The 13,456-nt window shown below is 38.1% G+C and overlaps 2 protein-coding genes across 6 annotated transcripts in view; one reads left to right on the top strand and one right to left on the bottom strand.

Moving 5' to 3' along the window:
• The window catches only part of FBXL5 (F-box and leucine rich repeat protein 5), a 74,658-nt gene extending 71,773 nt beyond the window's left edge, over window positions 1–2,885 (top strand). For all 3 annotated transcript variants that reach the window (XM_082728715.1, XM_082728716.1, XM_082728714.1), the window contains one exon: window positions 2,091–2,885. In XM_082728715.1, coding sequence (XP_082584841.1) covers window positions 2,091–2,167 — 77 coding nt within the window. In that variant the 3' untranslated portion in view covers window positions 2,168–2,885. The remainder of the gene's footprint in view (window positions 1–2,090) is intronic.
• Window positions 2,886–6,242: 3,357 nt separating this feature from the next.
• The window catches only part of CC2D2A (coiled-coil and C2 domain containing 2A), a 134,903-nt gene continuing 127,689 nt past the window's right edge, over window positions 6,243–13,456 (bottom strand). For all 3 annotated transcript variants that reach the window (XM_082728688.1, XM_082728690.1, XM_082728689.1), the window contains 4 exons: window positions 12,346–12,468; window positions 10,023–10,081; window positions 7,995–8,172; window positions 6,243–6,557 (listed from right to left, as the gene is read on the bottom strand). In XM_082728688.1, the coding sequence (XP_082584814.1) occupies window positions 6,369–6,557; window positions 7,995–8,172; window positions 10,023–10,081; window positions 12,346–12,468 (549 nt within the window). In that variant the 3' untranslated portion in view covers window positions 6,243–6,368. The remainder of the gene's footprint in view (window positions 6,558–7,994; window positions 8,173–10,022; window positions 10,082–12,345; window positions 12,469–13,456) is intronic.

Genomic DNA, 13,456 nt, shown 5'->3' on the forward strand with positions numbered 1-13,456 from the left:
CGTCTCCATGTCTTTTTCTTACTTCTCCCTTTTTAAAAATTTTGGAGTAGAATTACATACTGAGAAATAGATTTTTGCAAAATCCACCAGTTCAGGCATTTCATCACAGGGACTGAGTGTCAGGCAGAGCAGTTAGGTAGTGAGGCGGGGGATAGGTCTTGAAGAGAAGCTCTAGGTGATTGTCAGGCAGAGCAGGAACCAGCATTTAAGGGGTACAGAAAGACAAGCTCAAAAGAGGTGGCATGGAAGGTTGAGTAGTGTGTAAGGAAAAAGCTGAAGATCTGTTCAGAAGGAAAACCTGGTCAAAGGTTGACAGTGGGAGAGTTTCAGACTATAGGATTCCTTATCAAGACATTTCTATATGATATGTACTAGGACATTTTACTTTGATTTTGGTTAAGATGACTAACCTGGAGTCTTATTTTAAGGGAAATTGATAACAGATAGTACTTTGTGAATTGTTTAAATATTTGACACATTCAACTTTGCCTTTTTAAAATAGGACAGATTTTAATTTTGGTTAAATAAAAATGGGTTTATGGTAATTCAGTTTTATATTTGAAATGTTTTAGACTTTTTTTATGGAAAATTTAAAATATATAAACATGGAATAATAAAGCCTCATGTATTATTTGCTTTGGCAGTTATAAAAGTGTGGCTGATCTTCTTCCATTGCTCACTCCCATACCTGCTCCCCATATCCCAGGCATCACATCTATTTTAAAATTAAACATACATTTTTGAAAATAAGTGAAGTCCTAACCTATTGAATTCTCACAGATGCTTGTAAAGTTCATTAGTTTCTTTTTTTACTTACACACACACACACACACACACACACATATATATATATGTATATATATATATATACATAATCATTTCTTTATTGAAGTACATGAACGTTATACTTCATTGGTTGTATATCCTAAGAAGTATGCCTGTAATGTTTCGTGTGTGACATGTCAGGAATACAAGGGTATATTCTGGGAAATAAGTGTTTTGTGTGTTTCATTGCAAGTAGCCATTTCCTTATGTTGGTATTAGCACAGATGCCTTCTTTTGCAGCAGACTGCTACTTAAAAAAAACAAAACCAAGCTTATTTAAAAATAGTTTTCTGGGTTAAACTAGATATTAATCCAGAGTACTATGTTTTTTCAGTTATCAATTTGACATAGTCTATAAAATGACATTTCATGTACTTCTTGTATGGGATCTTTATATTTCACAAATGCAAGGATTTTGGTTCTAATTGATGAGTAAAGAACGAATTAACTGTTCTTTGTTCATGGTGCAGACACACTGAAAGGCTTCCGTATAGTTAAAGCATCCTTTTGCACATTGCCTGCCTTTATGAAAACTGTGATTCATTCAGAGAACTTAACGTTTGTTTATGTGCCATGATACTGCTGCTTTGATATTTCCTAATTCTCATCTGTGTTCCTTAATGGTTCTTTTATGTAGTGTCTGGGCAGCATAACGTGAATGGGATAAAATGTCAGTTATTCCACATTATTGCATTCTTCTTTTGTAATTGAATCATTATTTTTATTATGTCTTAGGTATGTTTATTTAGTTATTCATTCATTATATACTTAATTCTGGAAGATAATTTCATTTAACCCTAGCCATTTTGGCTGCAGCTGTTAAAGATATGGAAGACATATTCAGTTTATGTCTATATAGTTTAAGTTTTGACTGTAATGTTTTTGTAATTGCTCTATACTGAATTCTTTAGCTGATCTATGGAAAGGGCTGTTTTTGTCTTAATTATATTTCAAGGAAGGATGTTCTGACTGTTGTTAAGTTAGCTGGGCAGTCTTGCTTCTGTGGGTTATCTTTTTATCTTTGTTTTTATTTTGTAAGATTGTAGCTGAAAAATTATTTCTTTCCCTTCTTCTTCATTTCGCTTTTGGACCAGTTAAAGTAGACCTGCTGTTGGTTTATTTGTGCCTAATTTTTATTTATTAATTGGGACATTTACTTCTAAGTTATACATGTATTGCTAGTTTTAAAAAAAGTCAGATGTCTTAGCTCTTTCATGTGATGTCTAAGAAATTTCCTCCTTTCACACTTCTCTGTTTTTATACAGGTCCTCATGCTGATACCGCCAGCGGATGCCAGAATTTGCAGTGTGGTTTTCGAGCCTGCTGCCGCTCTGGCGAATGACCCTTGACTCCTGACCTTTGTCTACTTCATTTAGCTGAGCAGGCTTCCTTTCATGCACTTTACTTACAGCACATTTCTTGTGTTAACCATCCCTTTTTGAGTGTGACTTGTTTTGGCCCCATTTCTTCAGTCTCAGAAATCTTAATTTACCAGTCCGTTGTACAGTGTTGTTTCTCTTGCAAATCATATTTTTGTTTTAGAAAGGGGTTAGATCTTTCCGTAAGGGTGAGAACAGTTTTATCGGTTTTCTTTTAAATGGAATGCTTTGAAAAGAATGTCACTAATGCCATGCCATTTAAAGTATTTTTTAGATTAATTTGAGTTTTAAAGTCAGTGGGGTTATTGATTCTCCTTATATATAAACACTGTACCAAGCTTTGCAGATCTTTTCAAACATACATTTTTGAAGTTTTATTTTCAAAGATTGCACATTTTTGAAAACCAGTCTTTTTTCCATGTTTCCTTTGTTTGAGCAATTCTCAGAGGGCCAATTCAAACATACCCACATACAAGAGTCTTTAGGATAATAGTATAAATTGGCTTCTTGGTGTTAGCTCAGTGAGCTAGCAAAGTACCAATGTATTTGTATTTGCTTTCTTCAAATACTCCTGGTTCCTACCACTGTCCCTAAATTGTCAAATTTGGGAGGGATTTTTAAAAATTCCACAATCATTTGAAGAGATGTATCAATAAAATCTACTTTGAGGACTTTATCAAATAATTTTTTTGGTGTTTTGATTTCATTAGAAATCTCAATTCACGTTTATGTTAGTGTAAAATAGGACTAAATATTTTTCTTTGAGCTCCCTTGAAATGATGATCCTGGCAATTTTAGACAGATACCTAATTTTGTTGAGCTGAATTGTCTTTTTTGAAATTAATTTTGCAGTAGTCAGAGTTTGAATGTGTATTGCCTATCTTCGTTGCTGTGTGAAGAGACAGTGGGAAGGGGGGACCTGTCATTCATGTATCGTATATTGAATCAGTTTTATGTAATGCTCTATATAATTTTATGTCCCGAAGAGAAGAGTCAGCAGCAGCATGCCATCTGCTTTAGGAAATTCGTGCAAGGCTGTGGAAGAGGAATTAATCTATAGTCTTGTTACTTGTGTTCCAGGTATTCTTTTGTTTATTTTATGGAGGGATAGGAGGAGTCTATCCAAGGACTAAACGGGCCCAACCCTGCTTAGCTTCCAAGATCAGATGAGATTGGGCATGTTCAGGGTGGTATGGCTGTAAAGGAGGTGTAAGAGGGGAAGGAGTAGGAAAGGTACAAACTATAGGTGAGCAGATTTCAGTTCAGGCTAAGAGAAAACTTTGAGACAGAGCTGTGTAAAGATGAAGGAAGACTCATTTGATGAGAACATGAACAGGGAGAATCCATCCATGTTTTAAGTCTCACTAATACTTGAATTAAACACTCCAAGGGAGACTAAGTCTGGGATGGGGTGCCTTTCTAATGGCTCTCTCTGAAGTGTTGGCTCCTGTCATAGTTGACACTTGCACAATGTTTTCTTGTAGGACAAGGCAGCTGTGTGAGCGACCTTCTTACATTTTGAGCTTGTGCCTCTGAGGTGTAAGTAGTTGTGGCTTTTGTGGCACTGTGAGACCCAGCCTCCTTAAAAAAAGTCTGGCCTAAGCACAAAATAAGAAGTGAATTCTTGATTCCCTTGGATAATGTGAAAGGAAATCTAAGCTTAGTGAGCACTTACGGGGTCTGAAGTTTTGTCAGGTTGATTCTCTTGTAGTTACTGTGTTTTTATTTCCTTAAGTGTTTAATAAAGTTGATTTGAAAAGCTTACATCAGGGACTATTTCAAGAAAACAAACTACAAGAATTCTTCTGAGTAAGTCCATCCAGCTCCATACTTTGTCTTACCTGTATTTACATGAATCGTAAGTAAAATTACTCACCTGGACTCCTGGCCCTGAGTCATCAAGTGAGGACTCAAGTTTTTCCTCCATGTAGTCACAAAACAGTATAATATTTTGGGGGAGAAATCTTGATAATGATTCAGTGAGATTTCAGGAGTTGACTTAAATGTTAGCCTTTTACATTAACTAATTTGAGCAGGGTATCCAGGGGAATACCAGGTGATTGAGGTGCCTCCCTTTTGCTTTGTCCGGTGGTGCTTGATATTAGTGAACCATTCAGTAGGACCTGGAGATCTTGGACTACACTCACTTTGGTGTGTCAGCACATTGTCCTCAAGACTTACGGCTTTTCTACTCTTCCTCTGTAGTTGCATGGGGGAAATCGACAACATCGACACCCATTTAATTTTTATACATTAACGTCAGAGTATAGTTAGTATTTGATGAAACACTATAAATACTTGGTTTAAACTTACCTTGAGTTTTATGATTGATTTAATGAGTTTTTGGAACTGTTCATTCTTAGGCTAGAATGTAAATTATGCGAACTGCCATGGGGTGCCTGACAGGCATCAGGTACTCAGCGCTGTGCAGTGTTCTAAGTACCTATACTTACATATACTGACTTGTTGAAACAGTGAGAGGAAGTAATGTGATCATTCTGATCCTACTTGTGGGGAAAATAAGTAGCACAGAGGTTAAGTAACTCGTCCATGGATACCTTGTAATCTTGGTAATGACTGTTACAGGTCGGTCCTTGAACTCTCCCTTGACAAAGAATTAATTCATAGTTGAGGTATCAGAGGCATGTAAACACATAACTATAATATAATTGGATAGAGGAAAGCATAAGGGAATAAAGTAAAAGGTGAATATTTTCCTTAATTTGGTCCCTCTGGCTTTATGTTTTGTTTTTTATAAGTGAGATCAGATTCTAGCTATATCGCTAGTTCTCAGCCGGAGTCAGTTTATCCCATAGAGGACATTAGACAATGTCTGGAAACATTTTGGTTGTCAAAATTTAGCAGAGGGAAAGGATGCCAATGACATTTAGTGGGGAGAGGTCAGGGATGCTGCTAAAAACAGGTTAGCCCTCCACCAAAAAAAAAAAAAAAAGGGGCCTAAAGTGTCAGTAGTGCTTCTATTAAGAATGCTTTATGTACTTCTGTTTTATGTACATCTTCCATGTCAGCACATATATTTAATACCTTTTAATGGCTTAGTATAGTATATGTGTTTGTGCTTAGTATAGTATATGTGTTTGTCTTAGTCTGTTTAGGCTGCTGTTACAGAATACCATACACTGAGTGACTTAACAAACATTTATTTCTCCTATATTTGGAGGCTGGGAAGTCAAGGGATAAGGTGTTGGCAGATCTGGTTTCTGGTGAGAGCTCTTTTTCTCATTTGCAGAGGGCCATCTTCTTATTGTATTCAGACATGGCCTAAAGAAAGGAAGCAAATTCTCTCCTGTCTCTTCGTAGAGTTGGATTCATCCCAGCACAGGGCCTCCAATCTCATAAGCTAATTGCCTCCCAAAAGAACAGTCTCCAAATACCATTGCATAGTTGGGTTTCAAGATAGGCATTTTGTGGGGAAGACAAACCTTTAGTCCATAACAATGTCTTAATTTTTTAAATGACTTTCCCTTTTGGTGAATGTTTAAACATACTCCCCCGTGCCAATACCATATTGTTTCAATAGGAGTATGTGTGTGTATATATGGGTATATCGTGTACACGTGCATGTTTGCTCAGTATTTCTATAGGATAAGGTCTTTTTTTTTTTTTTTTTTAAGATTTTATTTATTTGACAGAGAGATCACAAGTTGGCAGAGAGGCAGGCAGAGAGGGGGAACAGGCTCCTGATGTGGGGCCTGATTTTGGGATCCTGGGACCACGACCAGAGCTGAAGGCAGAGGCCCCAACCCACTGAGCCACCCAGGCGCCCCTGTAGGATAAGGTCTTAAGAGGTATTTGGTGTTAAAATTTTTATATTGCAAAGTTGTTCCTTCCCCCAGAGAAATTGTGTTGTTTTGCTGGGTCTTAAAAGTATGATGGGTATTCTGGGTAGGCAAAGAAGGAGGGCATTCCAAGTAGAAGGTAAATACAAAGGCATAGAGTTAGGGAGCTCTTAGTGTGAGGGGGAACTCTGGGTAGCTTTGGTTAAAACAAGAGGCAGGGCCGAATACTAAATAATACTTACTTTGAAAATGATAATTTTATTTCGTTACTTACAAATAATTTGTTCTGATGTCAATATCACAAAAATATTCTCATACCTTAATTACAGTTTTTACATGATACAAAAAATACACAAAGAAAAAATTACCTGTTGCGTATAAGGGAGGCAACATAAATCCAAACAGACAAAACATTTTTGGGGTATGGGTGGATATATACAGCTAAAGCAAATTCAACATTGGGAACATCAATATTATGTACTCCGGTGCTGTACACTGCTTCAATTAAAGGCTTCAGTTCAGAATAGGGCATGTGCAGGGGAAATCCAGAGAACTGAAGGAACAAAAAACAATCAAGATTTGTAGTCATTTGTGAAGCTCGAAAATTTCATTGTATTTTTTTCTCCGTGTTTAAACATAAGCAATTCTTAATATTCTTGTCTTCCTTCTGTATCTCAAAATCATTTATTTAGTTCTGCTTTTCTATTCAGCTATGTATTAGCAATACAGAAAATGGAGAGGGGCCACATGTCTTTTTTGTTCAGTTGCTAGCATATTGACTTGGTGTATAAGACAGCTGTTAGCACCCAGCCTCCCTCCACTATTCCCTTCCCTCTCCCTGATAGTCCCTAGTTTGCATAGTAACCCACTAATTCTAGGGATCTGGATTAATCCAAATCAATGTATTCTGTCCCCATGGCCACAGTGACTGATCTATAGGGATGGGCATGTGATCAAAGTGAATCTCAGGAAACTTGCTAGGAATGATGGTACACAGATGTGCTCTCCTGCTTTGGACAGTATGTGTGCAGATGTGAGTCCTGCCTGAAGCTCTTCCAGCCATTTGGTTCCATGAAAAAAGTGAGTGTGAGGACGGTGCCATCACACAGAGGAGGACAAGTTGGAAGACTTACAGAAGAGTGACAGCTCTGACAGCTACTCACCTCTGCTTTTTACTTAAATAAACCAATAAATTCTTTTTATTGCTCAAACCTGTTTGAATTATTGCTTGAAGACATCCTAGCTGAAAACCTAGTTGTTGTTTTAAAATTCATTCATTTATTTTAGAGACCAAGTGGAAGATGGGCAGAGGGAGAGAATCTTCAAATAGACTCCCTACTAGGCGCAGAACCCAACTTGGGGTGGGGGTGGGGGGGTCGATCCCAGGACGGGGCAATCAAGACCTGAGCTGTAACCAAGAGTCAGACTCAACTGACTGAGCCACCCAGGCACCCCTGAAAACCTCGTTTTAGTAAATAGAATTAAATGTCCAACTTGACTTCATGCTGTTTAGCCAACAAGACTTACTGTCTTAATTTGAGACTGCTTTCTAGGTTTTATTATCCACACAGCACTGCTGACAGACAGTGGTGAGGACATACCTAATGAGAATTTTTCTTAGCATTGAAAAGCAATTAGTATAAAATGATCTCCTTAAAACTGATCAAGAGTAGTGTTGGTTTTACCTTTATGCACAGTTGAGTCTAATATGATTTAGTCAGATGTTTTAATTGTATTTAATACTCTTGCAATGCAATTTTTTAAAGATCTTTTCATTCCGTAGTCTAAGAGCATTTTCAGTTTATAGAGGCATTTTGCTGTTTAATAGCTTAATTACTGAGATGAACTTTGAATTATGTCTTTTACTCTATGCGGCTTCATCTATGTACTGTGGAGAGAGAAGTCGTTACTTTCTCTAAAAACCCATTACCATGCAATTTCCAATTTGAAATGAAATCCACAGGCTCAGTTTAGAGCCACTGGTACTTACCCGGTAGTCTCCCAGCTGTTTGAGCAGCTCTGCTCTGTGGTCATCTTCTACATCTTCTCCTCGACTTCTTTCTAACACTGGCAAGAAATGCCGTAGGGCAGAGGTACAGTACCTATTCCATCTAGTCAGATGGCGTGGCCTCCAGTCCATGATTTTTTCTTTTAGTATTTTTTCAATCCTGTTTATAAAAAAGAAGCTCTATTTTTTGCAGCTGTGGCTTTTTTTTTTTTTTTAAGACTTTATTTCACAGACAGAGATCACAAGCAGGTAGAGAGAGATGGGAGGAAGCAGGCTCCCCACTAAGCAGCCCAACAAGGGGCTTGACCCCCAAGACCACGGGATCACGACCTGAGCCAAAGGCAGAGGCCTCAATCCACTGAACCCCGAGGCCCCCCAGCTGTGGCTTTTGTAAACAGTGGGGATTTTGTATGCAGTGGGGATTCAGGCAGAGTTGTCATTCAATAGGCATAGTTCATGTTGAAAGCCTTAAATATATTTTTTTCTAAAGATTTTTATTTATTTGACAGAGACCATGAGAGAGGGAACATGAGCAGGGGGAGTGGGAGAGGGAGAAGTAGGCTTCCTGCTAGCAGGGAGCCTGATGTGGGGCTCGATTCCAGGACCCTGGGATCATGATGTGAACGAAAGGTGGATGCTTAACGACTGAGCCACCCAGGCACCCTGAAAGCCTTAAATATTTGTAGGTCTTAACGCTGTGTATTGATTCTTTACCGTGTGCTGTGACTTCTGTTTATGAGGGTTATTTTTCTGAATTTCCTTAAGACTGTTCTTAAGATAACCATCATTACTAAGCTTTACATCCTATAGATCCAATACCTATCATATTAACTACAAAGCAGGATATCGAAAATTAAGTTGCAAACAGAATAAAGGAAAATAGCTAACATTTACTGAGCTTTCATTTAGCAGGTACTAAGTAAAATGATTTCTATTCATTTTTATTTAATCCTAACTGTGACTATGAGGAGGATACTGTCCCAATTTTACTTACATGGGGACAGTATGAGGCAAGATGATGACTTAAAAATGGCAGGGGAAACTTGGGTTTGAGTTGAAACCCTGCCAATTCTAAGGTCTCTTGGGTATCCCTAACCAAATGCACAGGTTTAGGGGACCCAGCTAGCTCCCCACTTCTTAATAGCTATAGGATCCTCTTCTCATTTGGCACGTTATACATATTTTTGTTCTGGTTTTCAAGATGATCTGAGCAAGAGTATGGTTGAATTGCCATGCGCTTCATTAGTATTGGATAAATAATGTGGGTCTAATAGTATCCTGAACCTATCAGAAGAAATAAAAACTTTTGGGGAATTAGTTGTCTACGCGGGGATCTCCAGTAAGGCTTTATTTAAAACTTGAAATTGAGAATAAATTGGAGTCTTTTAGTAATAATACTTTTGAAAGGGTCACATTTATTCTCGAGTATTTGACATGTTGCTCTTTAACACAGCTTGATACAGTAGAAAGGGCACACAGACTTTGAAATCAGAAAGATCTGACTGGGCTCAGAAGCCTCCTCTGACACTGAGCGAGTACGTTGAGCCCTTTGAACCTTGGTTTCCATGTTTGCAAAACTAGAAGAGTAAAGTTTCGTTTTACGGGGTGTTAAGAATTACAGGGACTCTTACCAGCTTTCTCCATGTGTTAGGTTTATAAAGTAGCTGAGGCTCAGTAAGCCACTAACTGTACAAAAGAGGCATGTTTAATCAAGGTGAGGATTATGATAAGTCTGAACAAGACCCATAATATGATGCTGAGCTCTCATCTGAGGTGAAGTTTTGGGAGAACTATTGTCATTGCTGGAGGTCACTTGTGTTTGTTCCAAGCCATGCCGATACGAAGACCTCCCTTTGAGCTATGGGATTTAGAGATCACTGTATTTGGTATCTGTCTGTGAACGTGAATTAAATTTAATTGCTCAAATTATTGATCCAGACTGAGAATTGCTTAGTTTGGTATTACGCTCCCAGTGTCAGATTGCATGTGGATTTATGGATATCATATGACCTGTCTTGTAGCTCAGCTGCGGCCGCTTTGTCTGTGCGCTGGTAAATTAGTTCTTCTGGCTATAAAAGAGAAAACAGTTAAGAAATTCTAGAAATCACTTACACTTAATTTGAATAGCTATCCATTCTTTTCTAAATCTTTTTAAAAATTATGAAATCTGAGACATTCCTTCAGATACAGAGGATAGTATTACGGATACCAGTGTACCCATGACCATAAGTACAAAACCACAAATAAATTATACTGCTGTGTAGTTCTTAATTTCTTCTCTTTCCTCTTTCATCACAGAAGTAGCTATGACCTGAATTTATTTTTTAGCACTTTCAACATGTACCTACTGTGTGCCAGGCACTTTTACAGGGGATATGAATATACCCATGAATAAAAATTCCTGCCCTCCCAGTGTTTATATCATAGTTGGTGGAGATAGGCAAGTTAATAAAATGTATTTATGTTTTAGTTGCAGTTTTATGTTCCCTCAAACATTGTTTTGTTTGGGTTTGGGTGTTTTCTAAACTTTTTTTTTTTTTTAAAGATTTTATTTATTTATTTGTCAGAGAGAGAGAGAGCAAGCACAGGCAGACAGAGTGCAAGGCAGAGTCAGAGGGAGAAGCAGGCTCCCTGTGGAGCAAGGAGCCCGATGTGGGACTCGATCCCAGGACGCTGGGATCATGACCTGAGCCGAAGGCAGCTGCTTAACCAACTGAGCCACCCAGGCGTCCCGCGTGTTTTCTTAAACTTTTTGTAATAGTTTTTTTTTTTTTTTTTTTTTTTTTGTAATTCGAGTTTAGTTGACAGAGTTACATTAGTTATTTCAGTTTTACAAAGTAGTGATTTGGCAAGTCTGTGTAATAGTTTTATGCTGTGAATATGCCCCTTTTCTTTTTTCCTTTAATACTATATTTAGAGATAATAACATCCACACCTTTAGAGTGCTAAGATTTATTAATGTTGATTCATTTGTGTAACTACTATAAAATATTCCATTATGTACTCTACATAATTTGTCTCTTCTGTAATTACAGTTCTTTGGGTATTATAAACAATTTTTAAAAAAAGATTTTATCTATTTATTTGACAGAGATAGCACAAGTAGGCAGAATGGCAGTCAGAGGGAAAGGGAGAAGCAGGCCCTCTGTGGAGCAGGGTGCCCGATGCGGGACTTGATCCCAGGACCCCTGGATCATGACCTGAGCCGAAGGCAACTGATCAACTGAGCCACCCAGGTGCCTATAAACAATGTTTCTATGGAAAATCTTGTATATGTCACCTTGTACACGTGGAAGAATTTCTGTAGGGCACTTTTAAACCCTTTTTTTTTTTTTTTTGGAATGGTTTGGATCACAGTAAAAAATGTATGTATTATATACTCAGTGTATACACACACACATATATAGCTAACAAGTTTTAGTAAACAGTTTTCATGCTTACTACTTAAAAGTAATCTTTTCATGCTTATTACTTACCACTGGCTATGACCCTCTGGATCATGCCTTGTGATTTGATTTCATGTTTTAATAGCAGTCATGAAATTTAGTTATTAATTTAGTGAGTTGAGACCAGCATTTAAGAAATTAAATAGAATATATTTTGAGGTACTTTATGTCATGAGGCTTATTATATCAAAACTTAATATTTATATACTGATTCATGATATGGTGGTAATTTCTTTTTCTTTCTTTTTTTTAAATTTTATTTTAGAACGCTGGGGGTTTTAAAATTTATTTTTATTTATTTATTTTTTATCTTTTTAATGATTTTATTTATTTATTTGGGAGAGAGAGAGAGAGAGAGAAAGAGAGTGCATGAGAGGAGAGAGGTCAGTGGGAGAAGCAGACTCCCTGCCGAGCAGGGAGTCTGATGTGGGACTTGATCCCAGGACTCCAGGACTATGACCTGAGCCGAAGGCAGTCGCCTAACCAACTGAGCCACCCAGGCGCCCCAATATGGTGGTAATTTCTTACGGTGAGTTGGGCTCAACTAAGTTTGAAAAACAGTATTTTTGACTGAATATCTAGGAGTAGAATTAAGGTTTAAAAAATACCTGGCTACCCAGTATAATGATTTCAAATTCCTTACTTTGTCTAATTTATTTTTTTTTTAAGAGAGGGAAAGAGAGAGGGGGTGGGGATGAAGGGGGGTCAGAAGGAGAGAGAGAGAGAGAATCTTAATTAAGCAGGCTCCACGCCTAGTGTGGTACCCTACCCAGGGCTCTATCTCACATCCCTGGGATGATGACCCAAGTTGAACTCAAAAGACATTTAACTGACTGAACTACCCAGGTGCTCCCTTTGTCTACGTTGTTAATGAAAGGATTATATACCTGAACGCTAGAGAGGCCAGGATATGGAAGGCTTCTTGAAAAGAAAGATTTCCACAGCTTGGGCTTGGTGACGTCAAAATTTATCCGAAGTGGGGAGTCATATCGTTGAATATTAAACCAAATCTAAAAAAGATAAGACTACATTAATATATATGGTGGCAGATATATATATATATATAGATGCATGTATGTATAGAGGAAGCAGACAGCAAGAAGACAGGATGCACTTTTTTTTTTTTTTTTTTGCCTGTTTTGATTTGTAAAACCAGCATGCATTTTACAATCAGAGGCATCATAAAATGGTTATTGGCTACTTTTTCATATTTTACATCTGAAGTTGAGGTGCACCTCACCACTGATTATAGGTTGACAAAATAAGATAGTTCTAATAAGAAAAAAACTTTTTAAGGAGAAGATAGACAAGGCTTTTCTTTTCTCAGTGGCTTTTCTCTGTTCTTCCTAGCCTCATAATTGAGTTACGTATCTACGTCTTTGCTTCCAGAGCACTCTGCAGTCTCTAAATGGCACCTTTCTTGTTGAGGCATGCAGCATATTGGTTCTGGAATCAGGCCACTTGTATTTGAATTCTGCCTCCAACATTTACTAATGGTGTGACCTTGGATTTTTTTTTTTACTTTTTAAGATTTTATGTACTGACTTGTCAGATGCGGGGAGAAAGGGAACGCAAGTCGGGGGGGAGCAGCAGGCAGAGGGAGAAGCGGGCTCCCTGCTGAGCAAGGAGCCCAATGTGAGACTTTGTCTCATGACCTGAGCTGAAGGCAGACGCTTAACTGACAGCCACTTGTGCATCCCTTGGGTGGTTCATTTATCTTCTCCGTATCTCATTTTCCTCCTCTATGAAACTGGGATAATATACCCACCTCAAGGTTGCTGAGGTAGATTAGTTAATTCACCTCTTAGAACAATGCCTGGTCGGGGCGCCTGGGTGGCTCAGTTGGTTGGACGACTGCCTTCGGCTCAGGTCATGATCCTGGAGTCCCGGGATCGAGTCCCACATTGGGCTCCCAGCTCTATGGGGAGTCTGCTTCTCCCTCTGACCTTCTCCTCGCTCATGTTCTCTCTTACTGTCTTTCTCTCAAATAAATAAATT

The sequence above is a fragment of the Mustela nivalis genome (assembly GCF_964662115.1).
Source record: "Mustela nivalis genome assembly, chromosome: 4".
NCBI classification, from domain to species: Eukaryota; Metazoa; Chordata; class Mammalia; order Carnivora; family Mustelidae; genus Mustela; species Mustela nivalis.